General features: G+C 46.0%; 1 protein-coding gene across 1 annotated transcript; it reads right to left on the reverse strand.

The window, feature by feature from the left end:
* Positions 1 to 1007: 1007 nt before the first annotated feature.
* LOC146796699 (NADPH oxidase organizer 1-like) lies at positions 1008 to 25830 on the reverse strand. The gene is made up of 9 exons (XM_085629380.1): positions 25691 to 25830; positions 17512 to 17839; positions 13168 to 13248; positions 12994 to 13069; positions 12149 to 12326; positions 9873 to 10069; positions 5448 to 5561; positions 4670 to 4787; positions 1008 to 3779 (listed from the first exon to the last, which is right to left on the reverse strand). Exons 2-9 carry the CDS (start codon positions 17584 to 17586, stop codon positions 3095 to 3097), a joined length of 1524 nt encoding a protein of 507 aa, XP_085485506.1. The 5' UTR covers positions 17587 to 17839; positions 25691 to 25830; the 3' UTR covers positions 1008 to 3094.

The following is a 25830-nucleotide window of genomic DNA, read 5'->3' on the forward strand; positions in this document are numbered from 1 at the left end:
TGGCAGAGTTGCGCTTCAAATTCATTTAATGGCGAGACAGCACGAAGGTAAGCAGCAGTCAATCCCAACGTTTCTGCTCTAATCGAGCCTTGATCACGGGAGGCAGTCTCTTTTTCAAAACGACCCACGTGGTTTTCACTTTTATCTAATTTACACAGGCCGTATTTTCACTAAGAGCACGCACAGGGAAAGTCTTTAAATCATCTGCAAAGAAAAGACAGCGCTGTTTCACCTTTTAAAATGTAAAGCCCCGCGCTGGAATGCACTGGCCGCCCTCTAAGGTTCAGGCTTGTGTCGTGGGGCACTGTGGCTGGATATATACATAGGGCATATTTAATAGTGTTAACGGGGTCCCGCGCACGAGCGGGAATATTCTAATGCTTATGACTATTGATGAGGATCCCCTGGAAGAGAACAAGCATTTGCAATAGGTCTCGTATTTACACAAGTTTGAGCTAATGACATTGCAAATAACGGCTTTTATTTTCGTTTTCGTTCTAAAAACATAAAATAAAAGGCAGTGTAATTTACAATGCCAATAGCTTAAGCCTGCGTAAATGCGAGACCTATTGCAAATGCTTGTTAATGAATATGCATTGGTCACAAATTAAAGGTACCCACTTGGGCAATAACGGGCTTATCAAAACTACAGGTACCAGCATGCCTTGGAAGAAGCACACCTGTGTATGTAGCATGCGTTATAAGTACCTGAAACAATTAAATCTGTTAACCGTGACTTTCCTCTGATGAAGAGGCCGTGAGGCTTTGAAACGCGCAAGGAAATAGACATGTACTATGGACTGAGGAATTGTGGTTTTAATAAATATATGGTGTTAAACCATACTGCTGTTGGAGAGTTCTTGCATCAGGGCAACCTTGTTTGATGGATATAAGCGCACACACACAAATACATAGAGATTACATTAAAAAGATATCTGATGCTTCAAAGTTGTAGCTTCAGGTTATTCATCTTTATTATGGAATGCAAATTAGCAGTAAAATGCCACTTCAATCAGGAAAGGTTTTATTTAAAGTAAAAAGTGAACAATAAAACACAGGTACATAAATACCTACCAATTACAGGTTACATGTATCATATACGTTATTTAAAGTGCATAAATACATGACATTAAGCAGTACACATTGTTCCAAAAAGGATGTATTTTTGGACATTTGCTATTGAAACATCACAAGGCTCTAACACAAGGAAGAGGAGATGAAATGTAATAACTGAAAGCGCATTGTGGAAGAGACGCAGCAACATTCATGTGGGTGCTTTAGCCCTAAAAACAGTTAATTTCACTGCACCTTCACAACACAAGTTTGGGTGAGACTGGCTGAGGGTCCAACAATCAAGAACCTCTCAGGGACCCAGCTTGCAACCAGTCCAGGATCTTTAGGATGCAAAGTTAGCACCTTCCAGCATGTGGTCTTTTCGTACAGGATGGGATGCTCTTGTGGTCTTTTCGTACAGGATGGGATGCTCTTGCGGTGTTTGCCACCAGGCCTTGATTTGCTATTTCTACAAAGAGCAATCACTTCTACAAATCCAGGCAAGACTGAAGTAATAGGAAGTCTACAGTTTTACAGGAAGCTTTCCTGATTCTGCCTTATCAGCCCAACATAAATACAGCTGGAAACTTAAGGGTGAAGCGATGCGCTCTATGGTCGCTCTCAGCCACACAGAATGTCTTACTACACCCAAAGAACTGGAGGGGCTGCATTCTGTGAAGCAGTCTTTTAATGCTGCTAATGCCAGAGTTGTAAGCCGGTAGCTGCATCATATGGAGTACTTGCAACTATCTGGAGTTTTAACTGACGGACCAGGAACCAGAGTCAACCCAATTGGCATTTGATGTTAGGAGCAAGTAACTATCAAATGCTGGATTTCGCAGTCAAGAACCATTATTCTGCACCTGCTTTACTGGACTCCTCTGCAGTAGTCAAGACAATCGACCACCAAGCCTTTGAGTTTTTCGCCAGCCCCCATGGTCCCTGCAGGTAACAGCAGTGGGGCGTTGGGCCCAGTTAATGGGGGATTTTGGGGGACAATGCCAAGGGAAAATTGTTAATTTAATTCACTCTGCATCGTCCCTCAAAATGGCCCCACCACAGGGGTGTAACAGGCACCCCAAGCTGCAGGGGCTCCCTCAGCACAGTACTCAGGCCAGAGAGCTCCGGATTAAATCCGGAGCGATTGCCACTCCATGTACCTTGCAGGAGGGCTCCCTGAACTTTTGCTATGCCACTGCCCCACCGCTGTTACCTACACGGACCGCGGGAGGTATTTGCACCTAGGGATCTCTGCATCCAACACAACCCTCATTGCTCTGAATCCTTTACGGGTGAGATGAATCCCAGGCAAGGGCAGGAAATGCAGCAAAATTCTGCGGGTGTTCCCGCCACTTTGCACTTCAATCTCAGATACCGTCAGCTGACCACAGTAACAAAGTACCTCAAGCCAGTTCACGTGACGTACTATTGAATGCAGAGATCCGGAACTGTAATCCCAGTAAATTACATCATTCATTTGGACAACTATTGCATGGATTGTCTCAAAATAAATCTCCTGTTGTCCCTAGTCTGCATCACAGCTCTGCGTATGTTCAGTTTGTGGCCACAGACTGGTTCGGTACTGCCAACATGAGAAATGACAAAGACCACTTACACTGTAAAGCGATCAAAAAACGTCTTGCCTATAGTTATGAACTTGACTTTCCAAACATGAAATATAAATTCATGACCATTGTTATAGCCAATGGTGTCCTTGCTTTGAACACCTAAACACAAGTCAATTCACTGTCTGCTGCATTCAAACATATCAATAAGAAAAAATTCTACTACAGTTTAGCCTAGTGGCAGGTTATTTTCATTAAAGCATCCTTAACTCTTGCATCGCTCGGTGTCGCTATACGTAACACATGCTTGTTCTTGAGATGCATCTGCATAACACGTGACCGCTGTGAGATGCTACTTTCGCCATAAAAGCAAGAGAGGACATTAGACCGCTGAGATAAGTTAGGTGTCACGCTGTAACTTCTTATTTCAGTAGCCATATTCCTGCAATTATTCTACCTTCCTGAAAATGCTTGCTTCAGACGCTCTCAGGTGTCCCTGATATTGTCGTAGAGTCATGGGTGGCTGCTGACCTCTGTAAGGCTTTCTTGGTGAAGGTGGTGCACCTCTGCATGATCTCATGAGCTCCTGGCTTCTGTGGGATCTTAGGAACTTTAGATCTGGAGTCTGAGCTAGAAGAAGACAGAGATTCGGTTGAACCACTTGTCGAGGAGCTCTCCCCAAACCCAGCATCCCTGCTAAGATGACTTCTTGCCATTGGTTTGCTGATCCCTTGTCGATGGCCCTCTACCGCAACGCTGTTCATGTAGAGAAGCTCCGTGTTTGCTGGTGAAAAGTGGACGTCCCTTGATGAGGTGGGCTTCCACTTCACGCCACTTGATGCCTGCTCTGGAAAGACATCCAGCTCTAGAGTTACTGGGGACAGGACCTTCTCCGAAGAAGTGGTGGTAAGGCTGCTGAGCGATATAGATTTCTGTTTCTGCAGAGATCTCCCTGTTTTACCAGTCCCATCTTTGAAGCTGTTGCGCTGTGACGGCACCTCCCCAAGGGATGCCCGACTAGGCGGAGTTGGGCAGGCAGCTTGTCGAATGTCTGGCGTGGATGAATACAAAGCACTCTTTGTAATAGCCTGGAACTTCTGATGCGGATTTCTGTATGGCTGCAGGAACATTGATGGGACGTACCCAACCTGTTCATTGTACCTAGAAAGAGAGGTAGAGCATCATTGCAAACAATCCATCTAAAGAAATCAGACACTGATGCATTGGTATTGTAGATGCAGGGTCTGGTTAAGGATGGCCCAACTAAGCTAAATCTTACTCAATTTATAAAGTATGCACTTGTAGGTAAATGCCACAAATAGGTAGTAGCTGTAATGGATTTGTTTTTAAAGGGAATTGTTTCAGCTATACAAAAAAAATAAGAAAATGAAAAGTGGAAACTATGGAGATAACACAACCTAAACTCAAATTAATATCTCCAACCACAATTTGCTTCGTGACATGTAAGACATCCCGGCTGACATCTCAGAGCATTCAATCAAACTACATTAGTCCAAGTCACTCAGTGCCCAGAATAAGGCTCTAGTCTAGACCTGGTTCCACAGCTTCAAGTTGTCGGGTAAGGTATTTACAAGCCAGGAGGTGCATCACACCAAAAAGACTTCATGGTTTGCAATTCATTGCAATGGCTGCCTGAAAACTATTCATGGCTTGAAATCTCCCCATTTTAAAAGGGCTACTTTAGAGTTCTTTACAGGTCCTGCTGTGTCCACACATTGGACACTGATAACAGCAATGAAAGCAAAGTGTTAGAAACCAAACAGTAACCATCCACAAGATGTCACTGAGATATCTGGCATCGAAACAGACTTTCATTTACCAAATTAGTGCCTTCTGGGAATTGTAGTCTTTCACTTGACTGGATCCATACAATCTGGCACACCTGAAAACAGTGATTTATAAAGGGAAATTCCTGGACTACAAACAATGGCATCTCATGAGATGGAGACATCTGGTAACCCTAAGCCCGTGTACAATAAGGAAAGTGAAGGGGACACCAACATGTAAAGCCAAACACAAAATAAACTCACCACACCTGCCACCAGCCATTGTCAGATTTTTCAAGAACTTCAACCACTACACCAATGTTAATGGACAATTGGTCTGAGTCCTTGGCCTCGTAAGATTTTATTGCGAAGTAAAGCTCTCCTAAACAGGATGAGAAAAACATTTCAGAACGCAACTCCACCCGTTCTTGGGTAACTGGCTCAGCCATTTTTAAACACAGTTGCAAAGGATAGCTTTAAAAACAAAACACTGACCTATGGTCATATCCGTTAGTCCAATAAAGTAAGGGACTTCCGGCAGGCAGTGAGTGCCAACTCCAATACAGACAGGCCATAAGCTGGCTCAAGAAGACCCCTGAAAGCAGGACCACCCTCATTTGGATTATACACTCATGCAAATTAGATTGCTTGGAATTAAATTTAAAGAAGGGCATCTCTGGTGTGGCCCATGCCATCAGTTAGACGCCCATAGGAGTTCTGAATGTCAAGATGGCCTCCCCCGATTCTGTTGATCAAAAAGATCCCCCTAAAACACCTTGCTATGTAAGACTACTATCAAAACATGGTTAAAAATAGGAAGCATGAACAGATGGCCCCAACAACACCCAGTAGACCATGTTGTTGTGTTGGAGTCATAAAGTCAGTTGCATGCATTGAATGTTCTTCTCTGGTGTCTGAGGATGCCCAGGAGTACACAGTTCAGAGTCAGGACTGTGTACATTAACGCAAGAGAGAGGGCCATATGATTGGTCGGTGCGAAAGTTGGTGATTACACAAGTTTGGAAAAAGAACTCAGCCTTACCAGTGTCTGTAGACGGGCATCTTGGAGAAGCTTTTTTGCAGGTTGAAAGTCTGGACAGATAGGGAGCAGGAAACCAGGCCAGGTGCTTCTCCTCGTTCTCCACCAACCACCAGCCTGCAGGAAAGAGCACAGAAGGCCCGCCATGAGCGACAGAGAGAAAGACCCCCCCCCCCCCCCACCCAACTATGAGGTGCGGTCTGGTACCATCATATAGAAGCCATATCTGGCTTATATGTCATGCAAGGAAAGCAAGACGACGTGAAGCACAGGAAGTCCTTTCTCACAGGGACTGAGCACATATTTGTGAGGGACCCTTAAACACAGAACAGCTACGTCATGGGTCACGAGCACACACATCATGAGCAGCATCAATACAAGTCACCTCCACAGGGTGGACAGGAACAAGCACATTATGGGGACAGCAGAGCCAGCTGCTGACAGATGCAGCATATGGGCAAGCGCCATCTTCAGAGATCAGGTGAACCCTTCAACCCAAATAATTCAAAAGGGTCTCATCATTTCCAATGGGATGCAGCAGGCACCTTAAAACTTGCAAAGGAAGGTGTATCCAGGAGGGTGCAAGGGGATGGTCGGGTGAATAGGAACATCTGCTGCTCAGAAGCAGCTTCAAAGCCTGCTGCCTTGCATGAATAACTGCTTGAACAGATAAAGCTGCTCCCGGAGGAGCAATTTGAGATTCTGTTTCTCAATGAAACATGGCTCACCCCAGACTCAAGACTACGACATCATACAGTCTCTACCACTGGGCTACCTCCTACAACACGTGGACCGTGAGAAGGGAAAAGGAGGAGGGATTGCTATTATCTACTAAGGAACAATTATAATGTAGATTTCACGATAATCCCTTATCGGATTGTGAAAATGTACATTTTAGCATTCAACTTTCCTCATGCAATTCCCTCTCTGGAGTCCTCATCTATCGCCCACCAGGGCCTCTGGGCCAATTTTGCAGCTCTCTCCTGGAATTCTCTACGGCCATGTCTAGCACTCTATCCAACGTGATAATTTTAGGGGATCTTAATATCCATTTTGACAACGACGACAAAACTGCATTAGAATTACTTACAGATCTGGCTGCTCTTCATCTCCATCTTCAGAGCGACCAACCTACACACCTGTTGGGACATCTACTTGACCCCATTATCTGCAATATTGATGATCTCAAAACTAATGCCCCAATCCCCCTGCCATGGTCGGATCACCTGCTCATCCTCTTCAGGTGGGAGATCTCCAACATCTCTCCTCCCTACAATCCCCCTGGTAAACCGACACGCCCCAGGGCCAAACTGGACATTGACAAATGGAAGCAGGCTCTGGAACTCCTTAAACCAAACCATGAAATAGACCCTGCTATAGCTGATAAGAGAGTTTTAAATCCATGATGAAATCTCCGTAACTCGATCCTCCCCAAAAAAACTAATTCGACCTCCCGTAAAAAAACCCTCCTCCCCATGGTTCACCCAGGAAACTCGCCATCTGAAGAAGCTCTGTAAAAGAGCCGAAAGAGTGTGGCGGAAGGATTTCGACCCTAATAGAAAGAGGGACTATAGACTGTCCATCCTTAATTATAAAAAAGCCCTTAAAACTGCTCAAACCACTTTCTTCCAAGAGAAAATCAGTGCGGCATCATGCTTATCTAGAGAGACTTTTCAAATCGTAAGACAACTTTTAAAATCACCAGAACCCATAGGTTCGATCAATCCTTCTGACAACTACTGTGATAAGTTGGCCACGTTCGACCAAAAGATACAAAATATCCTGCAGCAACTTCCGCCTCTCTCCCCGATGGACCCTTCATCGCAGTCTGCAATACAGCTCAACATCCTTAATATGGGATTTGATACATTCGTCCCCATCAGTCCGGACATTCTGTCCTCCATTCTCCTTTCACTCAAAAGTGGCTCACCAGCGGACCCCGCCCCAGTAAAAATTCTAAGACAGGTAGCACCTACCATCCTTTTACCAATGGTAAATGTGATCAATGCCTCTCTAACGGACTGGTACCCCTCAGCTTGAAAAAGGCGAAGGTCAGAGCCTTACTTAAAAAAACCTAATCTAGATCCCCTTAACCTATCCAACTTCAGGCCGATCTCTCTTCTCCCGTGTATCAGCAAGATAACAGAAAAATTCATAAATTCCCAATTATCTAACTACCTTGAAACTAACGAACTACTCAAATCTTCACAGACAGGTTTTCGCCCGGGCCAGGGAACTGCAACTGGTTACAGTGGTTGAGGAGGCTAGGAAGATCATGGATACAGGAGGATCAGTGGCAGTGATCCTCCTGGACCTGAGTGCGGCCTTCGACACGGTCAATCACCAGATCCTGACCCAGCGATTGAAAGATCTTGGAATCTCAGGTATTGCCCCATCTTGGCTGAAAGCGTTTCTTCAGGACCGTTCATTCCTGGTGATAGAGGGTAATTATACATCTAAAGAGACCCCTATACGTTGCGGAGTGCCACAGGGCTCTTCTTTGAGCCCCACGATCTTCAACGTATACATGTCCCCCCTGGAAAAGATAGTCACCCCATACGGGATCAAACTCCTGACGTATGCAGATGACACGCAGCTGGTTGTCTCTTACTCAGCAGGAAAATCCCACCATCGACCTCTACTCCTGCCTGAGAGACATAGTCAGCTGGATGGACAGATCTCACTTGAAGCTTAACAGCGACAAGACAGAGATTATGGTGATGGGGAATCAGGCCCACTTTCGTCCTGTCTCTCTCTGGCCCCCATGCATGGGTAAGCCTCCTACCCCCAAAACCGAGATTAAAAGTCTCGGTTTATGGCTAGATCAAAATCTTACCATGCATACTCAAGCTAGGAAAACGGCTGGAGTCTGTTTTGGCCTCATGCGCTCCATCCGGAAAATCCCACCACTACTCCCTTTCCAATCAAGGAAACTTCTGATCCAGGGCCTCATCCTGTCAAGGTTGGACTATGGAAACGCATTGTACCTGGGTGCACCGCAGAAAGTCACAACTAAGCTGCAGGTAGTGCAGAATGCGGCAGCCCGGATTCTTACCAACACTAAGAGTCGCTCTTCGGCCAAACCTGCCATTAGAGCTCTACACTGGCTGCCCGTCGTGGAAAGAGTACAGTTTAAAGCACTCTGTATATCGCACAAAATTCTTAATGGAAAAGAACCCCCCCCATCCTGAAAGACCTTGTTACTCCCTACTCCACGTCCAGACCTCTCCGATCCTCCAATGCCCACCTTATTCTGCCGTCTAAAATCAAGAGAACACGCTCAGGAGGTCGACGTTTTTCATATAATGTATCCAAATTATGGAACTCCCTTCCCTTTGACCTCCGCGCACAACCCAACCTTCTGACATTTCGTCAATCTCTGAAGACCTGGCTGTTCCCGTAAGCTTCCCTTCTGATTCCATCTGTACTTGTTTAGCGCGGGGACGCTCACGGGCAGCCATGCGCTCTAGAAATCCGGTAACATTAACATGTAGGCAGCCTCAAAATGCTATCCAGTGAGCTCCTCTGTGATGTGCAGTTGGGCAAACGGCATGGCATTGAATGTAAAGGGGCGGACATGGCCAGTGATGGGATTCACAAGCTAAAACAGCTGAAGGGGGCATAGTGGAAGGGTTTAACTGAAGTGTGCCACAATGTCTGCAGAAGGAATCGGGAGAGCGGACGATCGTTTACCCGATGAATCCGCTCTACAACCACCGAGAGCAGGGCCAGCACAAGAGTTTTACCACCCTAGGCAGAGCAACATTTTAGAGATAGCCCCTGCACTCTCAAGGGGGCTCCACTTGGTGCTTCTAGAAGCGGTATGGTGCCATCCTATTGCTGATGCCCTAGCTGAGTGTCTGGAATTCCTGTATCATAATACTAGCCCTGATTGTTGGACTGTGGGGGTACTGGTGCGAGGAGAACAGAGGTCTCAGATACCCACAGAGGTACATCTTGATGTACCTTTGTCGATGGCTGGAAGTGTCAGACATTATCAGTTTGACAACACCAAACATTAATAGGTTTTCTGGGCACCTCTATGGGTGTCTGTTGTATTTAGGATATTAACTTGCGTACAAGTACACACAACATTAACAGTTGTCTGGGTACCCACCCAATGGGAGCCTTGGTACAACAGTGTGAATACATCCGATATTAATAAGTGTTTGTGTACCTCTATGGGTACCGGTGTGTATATGGGCGATTAATGGATGTTTGGGTTCCTCTAGGGTAACATGTGTGCATGTGACATGAATGGGTGTTTGGGTACTTCTATGGGTGTATGTGGGACATTAACACATGTATGATGGATTTGGTTTCAGTTTTCTAAAGCATGCAAATACCCATTATGGGTACACTCCAATGTAACATGTTTCTTCTACGGTACTTGCTAGTAAGGGAATACATTTGTGAGAAGGGGAGTACCTGTGGTGTCTTTCAGTAACACGTCCACGAGCTCTCCACGACGGACCTTGAAGGGGCGTTTCTTAGTATCTGTGGCCTCGTACGCCTCCAAGCAACAGTACTGCTCAGCTCTTATTGGTTGAATGACTGCGTCACTGGCCTGTTGCTTTGACATCTCCCTGCTCCCATCTCGTACTTCTGGGGGCATGATGACTATGCTAGAGAATAGACATGAACACCATTTAGTACAAAGCATAAAGCCACAGCAGGATTTTGGTGTCCTAAGCTTAGTGTCTGGTGGGAGGTGGTGAGTGGAATGTTCAGTGTGCTGTTGTGTTAGGAGACGAGGGCTTGGCAGTCGGACCATCTGCGGTAAGTAAAGGAGGGAAGGTCTCTTGTCAATGTAGTGATTGACTGGCACGGTAACTAACAAAAAACATGATCCTGAAATCAAATTTATGGATTTATATTCACAAGACCACCAACTTTGATGCACCCAAACAGACCAAAGCAGAGAAGAAAACAACTGCCAACACCTTTTCAAAGCAAACTCAGATGTGAGATACCACAGAAATCAAACCGAAGGATTGGGACAAATTCACAGTAAGTGACAGGGTAAAGTATCACCCTGGTGCCTGATCTTAGGTCTCACACTTTAAGCTCGTCCAAAGCTAGATAGATCCTGCAGGATGACTCAAGGCTGGACCTGCTGATCTAGCCTGTCCACTCTGCAACATCACCAGGTTTAACCAAAGCAGTATCTAAAGCACCATCTGTCCAGGACTTTTCCTATTCTCTGTTACGAGCTGTGCCGGACTGCCCGCTGACGGCAGGGTCCATACCACTCCGACCAAGATTTACTTCCCCGAGTGATTCCTGAATCATAGCTGAGTGATAGCCCCCACATGGCCTTGGTTCATGAACACTTGTTCTACACTGTGGTTGGCATTAGCTCGCATTCTCCGTTACATCCATACTTCTGGGAGTATTGCCGTGTCCTTGCCGTCCTCCCTACTGGACAGATTTAAATATCTGCCCCCTCCTCTTTGCTCCATTGTCCCCTTGTGTACAAACAAGGCTTCCAGATTTGGACACTAGTCTGGGTGACGCCCCAATGTTGGCTTGTGAAGTGGCACCACGCAGCAGTGATCTAAGGATCAGACTCTCCTCTGGACCCCAACACTGCCCAGGTTCTTGGACATACTAGGATGTTGGTGGATCTTTTAAATATCACAAATGTGTTTCCCCTGCAGTGGCCTCCAATGCTCTCCGTTTCTTACTACACCTGGGTTTCTTGGCTCCAAAAATATTAATTACTGAAATATGGTACAGGAGCGAGCTCCGCATTGAGACACAGAATACAGAAAGACAGTGAACAGCAGCAAAAGCAACCTCATCCAGGAAGCTAGATTTGCCGCATCTCTGACACCTGTCTACGTTACCCTAACTCTTCCTTTTCCAATCCATACGAGATCACAAAATCCCAAAGACTTCTGTATGGTACCAAAACCTAAAAAGAAAACTACACGATACCATTAACAAAAGTGTTATCCAACTCAAAAGTACATCTAAAGGAAAGGAGTTGATATAGGTTTCTCATGAGGCTGGACTATTTAGGGTCACCTACACAGAGGCATGACTTCCCGACACTCCTACAGATGTTGTCATGTGTTTTGGTTCACTGCTCGTGGGGTCCTCATGGGGTCCTCTACGCTATACCTCCCAGTCCAAAGGCTTCCTAAATCCCCTGCCCCAGCTCAAGGAGGGAAGTCATGGTTTTCAACCGTGGGGCAGGTTGTGCCTCTAAGCCTGCGTCTACGAGGATAGTCCACCTGCTGAAGGATGTGGCTCTAGCACACATTATTCCTCAATTTTCCACTCTTCCCTCAGAGTGAAAACGGCCAATGGTATGCCCAGACATGAGTTTCAAGCTCACTGGAACCAAGATACACCTGACTGAAGAGCCCCAATCAAGGGGGGGGGAACCGGTCGATGGTTGCTTGTTTAGCAGTTCAGAGAGAACCTGGCTGGGTAGTTCGGGCTGGACTGTTCCTATTGGAGCTGGGTCAAGACGGATTTGCATTTGGCTGGGTCTAATGCATCCTCCCAGCTCGGCTTGTGGAAGATGCTTTATTGTTCTGTTACCCCCAGTCTCGCATGCAGGAAGTTGCTCCAGTTCCTTGCTCAAGGGTAGGCGCCAGTCGTGCATGCAAGGCTGGGTATTGATTTGCTACTAATACATTTAGCACACAATAAACGTGCACAGTACGACTGATAAAGTAATTGTGGCACCAGACCTGCTTTCGGTGAAGGCAGGATCAAAATCCCTGGTCTGCGGTGTGAAGAAAGCAGTGACATCCTCGCCCTGCGAGATCTTGGCGTCAGTTTCCAGCAGCTCCTGGGCGTAACTCTCCAGCAGCTTGAGGCGCGCCAAGAACCTTCTGGACTCCTTCCTGAATGTGAAGGCAGGAGCATCTGAGAGGTGAATGGGGAAATATACAAAAGGTCAGTGACGACTTAAATTGAAAGTGCACCCCAGCTGTTTAAGGAGTTCGTACTGTTTGTGTGTTTTAGGTTTGCTGTAAGATGCGTGCAGCAGCATTAATGGCAAACAATCTATAGAAGTTTTCCTTGAAAAGGCTGGCAAGCTGGACCAGACTTTGCCAGGGAATGAGATCTACCCTGTCCAAAAAAAGATCACTTGCCAGTGGTTAATTTGTAAAAAAAAAAATAAGTGCTGGTGCTTTCATCAGGATGCAGCTTGACCTGTCCATTTCGCCTGTTAGCGCTGCCTAAAACAGAATCAACTACTAGCAATGAAACCCTACAAGTAGGGAGAGGATGTGGCGTGATGGCTAGAGCTGCCGACGCCAGAGCTGGCAAACCAGGGTTGAGAACCGGCATGGACTCAACATCCTGTGATTCTGGGCAAATCACTTAATCTCCCTGTGCCTCCCAAAAATGGATGTGTCCTTAACTGGTGCTCAAGCGCCGGTGTTCATGATTAAGCACCGGTGTTGATTAAGTGCTGGTGCTGAGCACCGGAAACCACCGGCTCAAATTAATCACTGCACTAGACCTCACATGAGGTGCTCCACTGATCGGCATTTAAACTTGGGTCGCGCACATGTATTCGTGTTACCTTTTAGCTTAGGAATGCTGCGCTCAGACTTCCTCATATGTCCGGCTTCAATGGGAAACTTCTTCTTCAGACTCACCTGGAACATAAAAGAGCATGTCTGAGTACGCGGGTCCCTTTCCTGTTATTCCCGCCAAAAACAAAGCGCTACTTCCGGGTTGGCGTTTGTGTACTCACTTGGAGTTTCTTGAACTCCTCATAGGTCCGGTAGATGAGGATGTTGTTGCGATCAGACCAGCGCACCAGGAACATGTAGGTCTGCAGAGGAAGAAAGGAAAGAACTATTAGGGGGCACAGGACACGTGGGTTTGAAGACCAAGGGCCTCATTTAAAGTTGGGCAGGTGTGGGGCCCCCATCGAATGCCCCACCTGCTGTGTTAACAGTGCTTTGATAGCGCTCTAAATACAGAGGACAGGACACCCGCCACCGATTGGCCCTCGCTCATTGAGGTACTGAGCAAAATGCCTCGTGTTATTTTGCCCGAAATAAAGATATGACAAACTGAAAAAAGAGAATATTCCAAGTTAGTGACTATGTGGATCAAGTTTCTCATTCTAATGATCAAATACACGGATATACGATATGGTTTACTTTTAGCATAAATATTTAGTTATCATTCAAGCAAGTTCAAATATGCACATCTCTCACTCACATCACCACTCTTTAATGCATCCTGGGCTCAAGGATTCTGCCTACACACCCACCACAGAGGTTGTCATTTGGTTCCAGGATCCATGCACCGGTAGATTCCTACTCTCAGCGCCCTTCCCCTTGGTGTGTCTGGTCCCCTAAGAGCACACATGAGTACCACCATCAGCCACTTTGGGGTGTCCCCAAGCTGGACCTTCACACCACCTGACCTCGATGGGAACATTGCTCCATCATTCCTGCACCCACTCATCTCCCACAAGTCCCTGGCTACTACTGGGCCCCACTGACCCCATGATCTGAACAGTTCACCCATGACCAGTGATTCACAGGATGAGCCTGTGAAGCTTGGAGCTCCAGTGTGATCGGTAAGTGACTGTCCCAGTTCTACCGGTCTGGCGAGTGCCTGACTCCTTCCCAGCTCTATCTACCTTCCAGAGTCACTAACCTTGCGTGAATGGTTTACCCCTAACCTATCGACCTTTTAGTGCCATTTTGACACGTCACTGACACCACAGCAGCCCAACCATCCTTTCTTTCATGAGTTAGTCCAACATGCGACTAACTCCACCCACGGCCAAACCTATTCCACAATATCCTGTTTATTCACAGAGCTTTCTAAGGGGCTGCAGCACCCCCTTATGGTCACTTCAGGGTACTGCAAACGGGAATTAGTAAATACCAAAACGGTCAATCAGGCTGGGGAGGCAAATAAATTATTTTTCGCTGGGCTATAGTGAGGGACATTTTTTTAAACTACCCTTGCTCTATGCGTCGCAGGTCTTGTGAATAATTGACACCTTCGGATTTCATTCTTGCCGAGACTAAGACTATTTGGGGGGGGGGGGGGGGATTGGGGGGGGGGGGTTAAGTGCTTGCTTCACATGCTCTCCTGTTCGTAGGTTTGAAAGAGGGAGGATGTTGGCCTGAAGTGGATGCCTTTGACTGCTACATCTACTGGGGAACAAAAGAGATCGGCTTTAAAGAATACCCCAAAGTTTAGTTTTTTTATACTCCAGGGAGGCTGCAGGAAGTTCTGCAAGACCTGTAGGTCCTTCAAGGGCAGGAGCTGGGAGCTGCCACCCCCATGGATCGGATTTCATTGTTGGTTCGATCCACACAGGGGGTGTTTTCTTTCATCCATGGGTCTATGTGTTCGAAGTAGTGATATTTGGTTTCCTCCATGGGCCATTCCTCCTCCTCATGAGGATTTGGGTGCCATCAGCGTGCATTTGGCAACGGACCAGGTGGGTGCACAGCACTTACGTACAGTCCACTGAGCGCAAAAATCGATACACATTAAAAGTTAAACATTAAATGGCACTGTATTCATTGTTGCCTCACTGGAAGTCTTAACGCTAACGTGATCTGACCCGCAGCGTTGTTTCTCTTTAGTAATTGCATCTGTCACTTTGCTGGTGATGTCACAAACAATGGAACCTGGTGTGCAAGTGACGGTTTGGTTTGAGGTTGTGTGAATCACGGATTGTGGCACCAACTATAACTTGAGGGTTTCAATCCCTCTCATAACCAGAACTACCGTATTTCTTCAACTGGACCCATCTCCTATACTACGCCACATCTACTCCACTAGGCCATATCCCAACCACTAGACCACATCACTACCGCACATCCCCACCCTCAACCACATCTCCTTTGGACATTTCCTTCTTTAAGCCCACACTGTATGCTGCAAGTCAGACGTTTATCAAATAGGACCTCATCCCGCCGGTCCTCTCCTCATTGAAATGGCTCCCAATTGAGGAAAGATGTGTATCAAAGTGCCTTCTTAACATACAGGGGGTTACAACTAAATAGGAGAAAAAAAATAACCTAGCTCTCAGAGCAAGCGATTCAAGAAAATATGGCCCCTAGCCACTCAAGGCACACAGCGAAGATAGATCTTCTCGCCAAAGCCCCTTAGAATGCAGTACTTAACTTAAGCGCTCCTTGAAACCTCTACTACCCGAGAAGCGCTTTGACATCCCCCATCTCTAAACCCAGGAATCCCCATCTCTAACACAAGGAAAGGCTTTTTAAAACGATGCAAACTCCGTTGCAGCATTTGCTCCCCTTCGGTTGTTCTTGATACAGTCTTTGAATTTGTGATACAAAAACGCTGAACGCTCATTCTGCACCCAACATATTAATTCTAAGTGAATCGGTGATTGCGTGCATCTCATGTGTACATAGTATTATACATTGTATTAATATGAGGCGCTCTGTGCCTCCAAACGCCTCGTTCGTATTAACTTTAAAAACTTCCACCCTGCCCCCTAACAGAACCCAATCCCAGGTTGCTCGTCTATGAAGACTGCTAACCCCTCCCTCTAAAGATCGCACCAGATTCCTACTAATGTAATCTACCACATAGAAGCAGGAGTAAAGGCGTGTAATGGGTTCTGTAGAGCACATGGCTAATCCGAAAAGCCAACAATAACTACCAAAAGTCGAAAAAACACCCCACAAACATGGGGACCTGGAGCAGCGTGCTTCCCAGCGTAGAAACAACAGCGCTTCATCAGAGGGTAGTAAGTACTATATAATGCAATAACAAACTACATAACCCACACTTAGTAGTCACAGTTCTTATGGTTAGCAGAACTGCTACGTGCCATGTCCATAACAAAGTTGTGTACTATTCAACAGCAATAAACCACCCACCACCAACTGAACAGGCGTGGAATAACTAAAGAGACCTGCCATGTACTGGCCCTTGGAGGACTCTCAAATAGTCCAAAACGACAGGTACCGACCAGCAACATACTACGTCCATGTAGTGGCATTTCACAATGACAATAAGATTTGGGGTGATATTAACAAAGTCCACCCCAGCAGATCTCTGCACTACTACTCCCTTTAGCCTACAACTTCTCAGGACCACAAACGTAAACAAAATATCTCAGAATGGACAACCCAGTGTGGTAACCGGCGAAGTGGACTTTCAGCACAAGAAATACCATAAAGGGGCCTGCGGGGCCAGTAGCTCACAGAAGCCATTAACTGCGCGATTGCCTCACACTTCTTCATCCATCACATTGGTGAGCATGGTGTCCTATAACCAGGGCCACTGGAATTATGCGCTTGTGTGGCCACAATTTTTGCATAATTATACATTTGGCGCATTTGCCATGTAATCCAACATCTGTCGCATAATCTATTAATTTAACAAAAATAAAATGGTTTCTAGAGCAAACGGTTAAAAAGTTGCACAACATGTGATAACTTTTGTTGCAGCTCAGTGGAGGCCTTTTGCAAAGCTGGACTGTAAACCTTTATGTTGCGCGTTGCTATATTTGGATGTTAAAGTGGTACTAATGAGGTGCACCCACTGCCCAGAGTGTTACCAAGTTTAAAATGATGAAATAAGAAGTAATACTAGTAGAAAATGTAACTGAGGTCCTGTGCACACGTTTAGGATAATGTTCTCAGTAAGTCTTAGTAAGAGATTGAATCGAGATCAAATGTTTTAAGACTCTGAAATAATGAAAGTCGACATCAGTAGTATCAAAGCAAGGTATTCTTTATGCATGCAATTACTAGTAGAAAATGTGCCACGTTCTACCACAAAATTTGCAGTTACTGGCCACATAATTTGGCCTTCTCCTGCCGCATATTTCCTGTGGCTCTGCCTAGAACACGATAACCACATGTAGTTGATCCTCACACATCACATGCAAACGCCCACATAGGATCAAAAACAAAGACACACCCAACACGGTGCTGCATGCTACCCATGTAGGCAAGCGCTTCAGCACCCATCATATGGTTAGTGATACATGAATGCTGTAATACACCAAACAGATCAAATAAACCCCTTCCCTAGATTGTGAGATGCACTGGAGAAGAGTGAGTGACCCGTAGGCACCTACCTTCTTCCTGTGATGCTGCACTACACCCACACCCTTCGCCTCCAAGGGGTACCGCTGGGTGCTGCCTTGACTCATGCTGTACTCTTCGGGGAGCTGTCCTTGTGCTCTGCTTCAGCCCTTCCTAGCAGTGTCTGCCTCCAAGCTCTCACCCGGCCTCCTTATGAAGAGGCGAGGGGAGGGGGGAGCGGCATCCAGATAAGGTCTGTGTCTTTCCCCGCTGGTTTCTTTTCTTCACACTGGCTCCTTCCTGGATGCTGTAGGCCCTACTGAAAGCAGTCCTGGCAAATTTAGCCAGACCAGTCCCCGTCCAGCGTGTAGCGAGCGACTACTACTAGGGGAAACATTTTGGAAAAAGACAGACCAAAATGGTGACTTTTACAGCACGTTTTTCATTACATACACAATTGTATCAACTTTCAAGACAGTAAATAGTAGATGATGACCTTAACCCCTTCAGCGTGGCGCGGGAATCCGCGCCGCGCTGAAGGTTCGTTGCGCGGGCGGGCTCATGACGGAACGGTTCCGTCATGAGCGCAGCCCAACCGACGCTCATGACGGAACTGTTCCGTCATGAGCGCCGAAGGGGTTAAAGAGCACCAGGTTACCCACCCAGTCATATGTACCCATAGACATTCCTTCAGAGAGCACCAAAAATAGACACAAGTAGTGAATCAGAGAACAAAGTAAAAGTGAGACTAGCCCCAACATGGTGTGTAGCGAGCAAGCGTAAGGGGGGGGGGGGGGGGGGGGGGGGAGTAGGGGAGGTTGTCCCCCCCCTGAGAAAATTTTGGAGACAGAAAGGCCAAAACAAAGCATTTTTTTGGCAACATTTTACATTACATATTAGATTGTATTAACTTTTAAAGCAAAGTAAATGATTACCTTACGGAGCACCAGGATACCCAGTCATGAATCTCAGACATTCCTAAAGAGAACACTAAAACAAGCAGTGGCATAGCCAATAGGTCTCGCCTTTGGGACCTTATAAGTGTTTAGCCATGCAACAGTTAATGTTGTTGCAGTAAGGCTATTGTGCTGCAGAACTAAATACTTAGAAGGTCCCAAAGGCGAGCCCTATTGGCTATGCCAATGCTGGTTTACTTTACCTCTCCCAAGCGAAAGCAAGCTCTCAATTGATTTTTAATCAATACAGAGACATGTCTAGAATGAGTGTGCCTTTCTAATCATACTAGCGCAGGAACACGATTCTGTTATTGGTAACTTCTAAACAGCCCTGCAGTTATCTGCATTTGTGTTTGCCTTCTTTCGAGCTGTAAAGTCGCAGGCATCTAAATAGGAAAGTAGAGCCTGCGGCAGGTTCTTTTTTGCACCCAACCTCGTAGGTGTTGGCCGCAGTGCACGCAAGGGTCTGTACATGCGCCAGTAGGCACACTGGATCAGCACTGACCAGTCTGTTTCTCTGTCTCTGGTCCGCTGTCAGTGTGATGGTGGGTCCAGCGTGGAGTTCACTGGCTGGTCAGCGCAGGCATCACGTTCCTGTTGGACCAGAAAGCGGCTTCTGATTTAAAATCAGCTTACTGGGCTCCGTCTACATTGGATCCTACAAGCGTCAGAGGTTTTCCGTAGATTTGGTAGAAAAAGACCCTACTACTGAAGCGTTCCTAAGGGGCAGGGCTGTTTTGACAAGGGTAGAACAGGGGAATGGACCACTTGCCTGGCTTTCCCAAAATATATCCCGGATATCCCTTGACTGACAGAATGTAGAGATTCAGGTTAGATGTGTATTGATTAGCAAAACAGTTCGAAAAGAATTAGTAAATAAGGCGCATGGTTGTCCTTAACAATATTGTTAATACCAGAAATGTTTTAGCAGCATTTTACCTAGTGTTCAATCAAAATACCACTGAGCACACACCCAGTATGAGTGTCACAAGTGTGGAAATTGTGTCTACACATACGCGCATGCATAGATGTAAACTCACACGCACAGATAGCATCCTCATACATGCATTATTACTATGAGTGACGCAACTCTTTCTCCATAGACTAAAAACATAAAACTGCACGTCAGTACGTTTCACAGTAAACGATATAACATATACAGGACGTGAAATGGACAGTGTCCTAAAGCACTGTTCCCAACATTCACATACTACACAAAGGCCCTTTATTCAGGATGTGCGCAGGTGAATCACGTACAGCCAAGAAATTAACATCTGCCTCCCTCAGAGAAAGCAGCTGCATTGTGCCTTAAAACGGAAAAACTGCACAGCTCAGTGCACTGCCCACTTGCGAATGTGCAGATGTCCTGCACTTGTGCAAATAGAGTTTACGCCATTGCCTGAAATGTTATACACTTGGATTGGTCCTTTTGTGCACCAGTGTTCTGTAGTGAAAAACATCAAAATGTATAGTTATGCACAAAACCATGTCAAGGGGCGTTTATCTCTAATGTGCACAGAGAACCAAGGAGCCCATTGTGTGTAGGTTAAAGCATGTGCGTCCCAGTGCCTAAGAATGCAGCGTAATTCTTAAGAAGCAACGACATGCGAGGAAGCTGGTGAAAGGAGCCATTTTTAAGCTACAAATCCCACGATAAAATTTGTTGAAACTACACGTGCAGGTCATGTTACACCTCAGGACTGGAGCTGAAAAGGCAATACTATGCTGCGTCCTTAGAGATGCACAAAGGGACTACACTGAGAAGGCGCATTAGATATGGACTGGAGGCAGATATCTTTGGGGGAGCAAGTTCGGTAAATAGCATAACCTCGTCAAAATACTACAAATATGCGCACCCGAGTAGCTAGTGTACGTTGTGTCTATTAAAAGAGAAACAGTATGTTGTCCCTCTGTAACATGTGTAAGGCTGGTTATGAGAAAACTAAAAACAATAAGAAACGAGAAAACAAAAACAATCGAGAAAACATCTTCAGCTAAAGTGTGCAACGGTCTTTATAAAACCAAACAAGAGTGCCCGTCTGCTATCTTACCTCCTGTTCATAAACTTGTAGCATTGTCTGTTAATGTGAAATATTAACGCTGCACATTGCCGGTCTCCCTTTAATCAAGATTGTAATTAATTACACCAGAACATAAATCGCTGTGCCAGAGTTACATGGAAAGCCAGAACCGGATTGAATATTCCACTCCGATACTCACTTCCAATTTGCTTTCTACAAAATGGAAGGATTTGTTGCTAAACACAACAAAAGAGCCTAAATACTGCTGAAAAAATAACCAGGCATCCTAGCTAATAAATAGTCAAAATAACTAGTACTGAAAAGGACAAAATCATACATGTCAAAAGGTATAGAGCACTGCGGGATTGAACATGTGGTCTTTATCAAGAAAATCTATCCTCTAGCTAGGTGTGCCAAGACTTCTGCTAAATTTATGAAATGTAAATCCTCATAATTCGGAAAAGAAACAAGATTTTCATTGTAGGATATATTGAACAGAAAAATTGTTTTATCGATGCATTTCTTACCTGACATGAAAAAAGTCGCGCCTCGCTAGGTAAAGGTCACGGAAATCCTAAAGCAATGTGTTAGCAATATATAAACCCTTAAAGGCTGGTGTGCCTCTAAGCATGCAGCCCGATACCACTGGGAAAGATAAACAAATTGTGTAACTTTGTTTGTAACGCAGTTCTTTTAAATCAAAAAGATGGGGCTCACAGTTCTTAACATGCTGTTCGTGGATTCTAACGAAACGTAACCACAGAGCTGCACTTGAAACTTGCAGAACAAGCTCACTAAGCTCCGAGAGGGAGCGTGAAGAAAGTAGATGTCCAAAACCATTTGCTGCTGACAACACAAGGATAGAAATTACACAGGACGTAGTGTTGGGAAGACACGCCTTACTAGAATAACGCAGCTCGGATCCTCACGGTGCTGCTCTGAACGGGAACACTTTACAGCCAGCGCTCATTTTTGGGTGTTGGTTTTTATGGGAATAAAGCGTCGCATGGCAACAGCGATGTCAATGGCTCACAACAAGGCGTACGTTTGCAAGACGAGATGCACGCATTAACAAGCTGTCGGCATTGTGCAAAGGCAGCCGCTTAAGATTTGCATCGCGCTTTCACTTTACAATAGCTTCCACCTCACAACACTTGCGGGATGGGGCAGCAGCTATTGTAAAGTGAAATGCCAAAATAATCACGCGCCGTATTTGCCAAACCCCCTAATGAACGGCCGCGAAAGTGATCGCGATCAAGCACAGCGAGCGATGCAATTAATGAGCATGACGAGGAAAGCCATATGGCGCCTCTGCTCGTAAGCGCGCACCCGCTCACATGCATGCAAGCTGTAGGCCGGCCATGGTAGCATTTTTTGAAGCCGGTACTAAAAGTCTCGCCAGACCAGCGCATGCGCTGGGTTAGGCGAGACCTGAAAATGAAATGTCAAGCATGAAACATGAATTTAAATATAACCAATTTATTCTTCATATAAAATAGCATAAAGACATTTAAAAACGCACTTAATAAAATTAATTTGTACCATAAAAACGCACTCAACGTCAAACAATTGTGCAAAGGTTCGGAGTAAAAAATGTACAAGACAATGTGCCAACATTAAATGATTTTTAGATCCTTAGTTTTGTAAGCAGTGCTAAAATAAAGCATCTTTGTAAAGTGCAACAGCGCACAACATTATGATTGTGGCATTTTGACATTGTAAACAGTGAGGCCAGAAACCGTGGAAATGTCACATAAGCACCGACCCAGGCCTGGTCACACCAGACCAGAAAGCACAGAAATGTCACACAAAAGCATCCAGGCCAGTAAGAATGGAAATGTGACACGTGAGCCTCCAGGTCAGTGAGGCCAGAAACTATGGAAAATAGCACATAAGCACCCAGGCCAGAAAGCATGGAAATACCACACATAAGCACCCAGGCCAGAAAGCATGAAAACATCACACATAAGGACTCAGGCTGCCAGAAGGCATGGAAGTGTCACATGACACCCTAGCCAGAAAGCTTGACAAATTCACACAAAGGCACCTAGGCCAGTGGCACTGGAACACTTTTCAGAGTGTGGGTGCAAACATCAATGTTGCCTGTACACTCACGTCATGGGATTGTGAAAAATTCAAGAATCACAAAGAACAAGGGTATCAACTCAGCCTTGCCTATTCCGGACATATAAAACTTAAAAGTATATGCCAAACCATTTAAATACACTGCACTCTGCCTTATGGAAAGGGCTTGCGCTAGTGGTGACATATGTAGTTAAAGGGAATATTTTTACGCCTGGAAAAAAGGTTCCTTTTGCCAGGTCAAAATGGCAGTTTTATAAGCGCACAGGCAGACTGCAATGACAGGCCCTGGCCTTGACACATGCTTAACTGCTTGCGCGCTGCGCACATTTTAACAATGTGCGGCCGTTTTATTGAGTGGGCGGGGTTTGGACAGCCCTCGGCCATCCTCCGTGCACACACACACAGCGACGTCGGACAGCCAGGGGTGTGTGCGCGCCAATTTTAACATGTTTAAAGGAAAGAGCGCAAGCACTTTAGCACTGGTTAGCGTTGGTAAAGTGCACTGAGCCCGGAGAGCCAACAAAAATTGCCTTTTTTGATGTAATAAACCAGATCAATTATGAATTTAATTTAGAGGAATCTGAGGCCGACAAGGACTTATCTAACCATGTCTCAGCAGTGAGTATGAACAATATGCTCCCGAAAGTGTGTGTGAGGAAGAGGAGGGGGGGGGGGTTCAGGGGAGACCTAGACCATGGTATTCTCACCGAGCAAATAATCAAATGGGTTGTAAATAAAAAGCAGTTTCGGCATATCCATGAAACAGGCGTGTAACCTACAGGTTATACAAGCCGTTTCAGTCCCCAACGCTTTCAACCCGGTGCATTCCAGCAGCAAGTATCTCTTTTTCCAGAACAGGCACTCAACCCACTGTGCTGCGACAGCAAAGGGATCCTATTCCCCCTTTTTTCAAGCCGGCAGGAGGCAATGCGTGTCAGCCTTATAGTGGAAAATGCAAAGGCCAGCCACCACCCACTACCTCGCTCCACCCTATGCCTGGTAGGCCCCAGCCCGGTTCTGCAGCACAGTGGATTTGTGAGCATTGGCAGACTACCATAAGTGCCGGTGTTGGCAATTTAGCACCAGTGCAGCGCACCGGAAAGCACCTGTATAAATTAAGCACCCTGCTATGATTGTGTATCAGGGTATTTTAGCACACTGCTGACCCTGAGCAGACTTTGGCTCTTTTGCTGTCCATACCATGCAGCTATAATAGCAGACTCATGCTGCCTGCTCTACAGTCACATCACCAACTCCATTCACTGGAACACATATCTCTTGACATTGACCCCTAAGAACACCTCTTTGTCTTTGGTGCCTGCAAAATTCATGTTTGAATGGCATTAATGAGCAGATGCAATTTGCAACAGAGCGACATTAGTATCTCTTCCCTCAGCTTGAGAGCTGACCTTGGAAAACTTCAACCTGACACTATGGCAGAGGTTCGCCTCGGATTTCATATTGATCGCCCAACCTGCAGACTTTATTCCCCTTTCAAATGGTCTCTTCTGCTGGTTTTGATTAAATCCCTTACATTAAAATCGGGTCCTTCTTTGAGGCTCAGTGAGTTAAGCGCAGGCCTGGCCTTTTCGTTTCAGATCAGGCAACACTGGGGTGGTGCCGCACCAATAGGGGGTGACAAATCCTGGAGCAGAGTCCGGCGTGGTAAGTTTAAACATTTTTGCTTCTCAGAAAGGAGGTGCTCCTTAAACAAAAAAAAAAAAAAGACAGCTTGTGGACCCGTATAGCGTTTTTGAGCCGGGGCCCATGAAGGCTTCTGATAAGGGCTGCTTAAGAGGTCTGACTGCTATTCTTAGAGGCATGGCCTGTCATGACATCTGCATAATTTATGCAGATCATCTTAATCAGAAGAGAAGAAAGTTGGCTGGCTTTGTTACGGTACTCGCATGTTGGCATTTTCGTACAATATGGTAAAGTAGCACAGGACTTGCATACCGCTGTAATGTCTCGCTGATACGCAGGAAGGACATATGCAAAATTGTCATAAAGGCACTGAAATTAAAATAAACTCCTTATTGTTTAACATCCTTAACCCGGTACTATTGTAAAGAATCACACCATGATTTTTCACGTGGCGTTTCACCAATGTATTTCATATTCAACGAATGCCCATCCAGGCCTTTCTGAACAGCACATGGGGGTCACCCCCACCGCATGGCGTGACAATAAGTTAATTAAAACACACCATGCATTTCGGGCAGTCTCTGCCATTTGTCAGGGATAACTGTAGGAAACAAACCGTGCGCGTTACCAATATTGTCCTCTATAGTTCATGAATAAATATCATGAAGCAAACCAGCTAGTTTCTTATTGCTTTAACAGATCGTACTATCCCCAACCCCCTTAACTCCCCCCCCCCTCCACAGATGACAACACGCCATCAGCTTGCACAGTGCCAGAACCCAAATTAAACCCATAAAAACTACCGAAGTTCGGTCCACACAGCTATTTTACCACCCCCATTCTTTACAAGAGCACCGGGTACTCATGATAAACAATAAGGAGCTGGTTTGTCTGCAGTGCACCCCGTGGTGGAACCTGACGAGGTTCCCGTTTTTCTGAAGCTTTTAAAGTGTGTCTGGATGAAACGCACCACGGTAGTGCACGCCAATATTAGTACAAAATTGTGTAACAAAACGCAGGAATGCACTCTACTACTTACGTAATACTGAAATTAAAGTGGCATACTTGCACTAAAATTAAGATAACATACTGGTGCTGAAATTAAAATGGAATAATGGCGCGGAAAGTGCCCTCATCTGACCCAGATCACACTCCCTGTTCAGGTGCTGGCTGGTGGATAATTCACGAGTTGTTGTAGAAGTACGGGGGGGGGGGGATTTCACACTGTTCGAAGGCAAGCTCTGTCAGGGGGTCTAAAGCCCCGGGGAGGAAGAGGGTGGGATTCGGCAGACCTTGGCGCATTCACCCGATGTTTGAGTAACAGAGGGAAACGTCCTGTAACGGTTAATGTCACGCTGAATAGAACCACTGCGCTGCAGTGCCGGAACCGGGCCGGGGAGTAAACTGGCTTTTGCTTGGAATTCCGGCCAGTCGCGACGCCCCTGAGACGGCGCCTGGCCATTAATTAATTGTTCAGGGTGGGGTAAGGATTGCATTTGCATGCAATGGAAACGATGAGCACTCACCTGTGGGCGTCGGACGGCAGCCGGCAGACACAGCCCAGAGTAGGCTACAGATAATTAATTATGGGGTCAGGGCCTCCAGGCTCCGCTCCAGCCTCTCGTGGTCTCACTCTCTAGTCTCTGGCCTCCTTTGCCTCTCACTC

The sequence above is a fragment of the Triturus cristatus genome, chromosome 10 (assembly GCF_964204655.1).
Source record: "Triturus cristatus chromosome 10, aTriCri1.1, whole genome shotgun sequence".
In the NCBI taxonomy this organism is placed as follows: domain Eukaryota; kingdom Metazoa; phylum Chordata; class Amphibia; order Caudata; family Salamandridae; genus Triturus; species Triturus cristatus.

What these genes read in the sequence shown, in the direction of transcription:
- LOC146796699 (XM_085629380.1), bottom strand. Translation starts at nt 17,586, where the DNA reads ATGAGTCAAGGCAGCACCCAGCGGTACCCCTTGGAGGCGAAGGGTGTG. An exon ending in AGGAGTTCAAGAAACTCCAA is followed by an intron (nt 13,070 to 13,167) that starts GTGAGTACACAA and finishes TTTATGTTCCAG; the next exon opens with GTGAGTCTGAAGAAGAAGTT. An exon ending in CCTGCCTTCACCGAAAGCAG is followed by an intron (nt 10,070 to 12,148) that starts GTCTGGTGCCAC and finishes TCTATTCTCTAG; the next exon opens with CATAGTCATCATGCCCCCAG.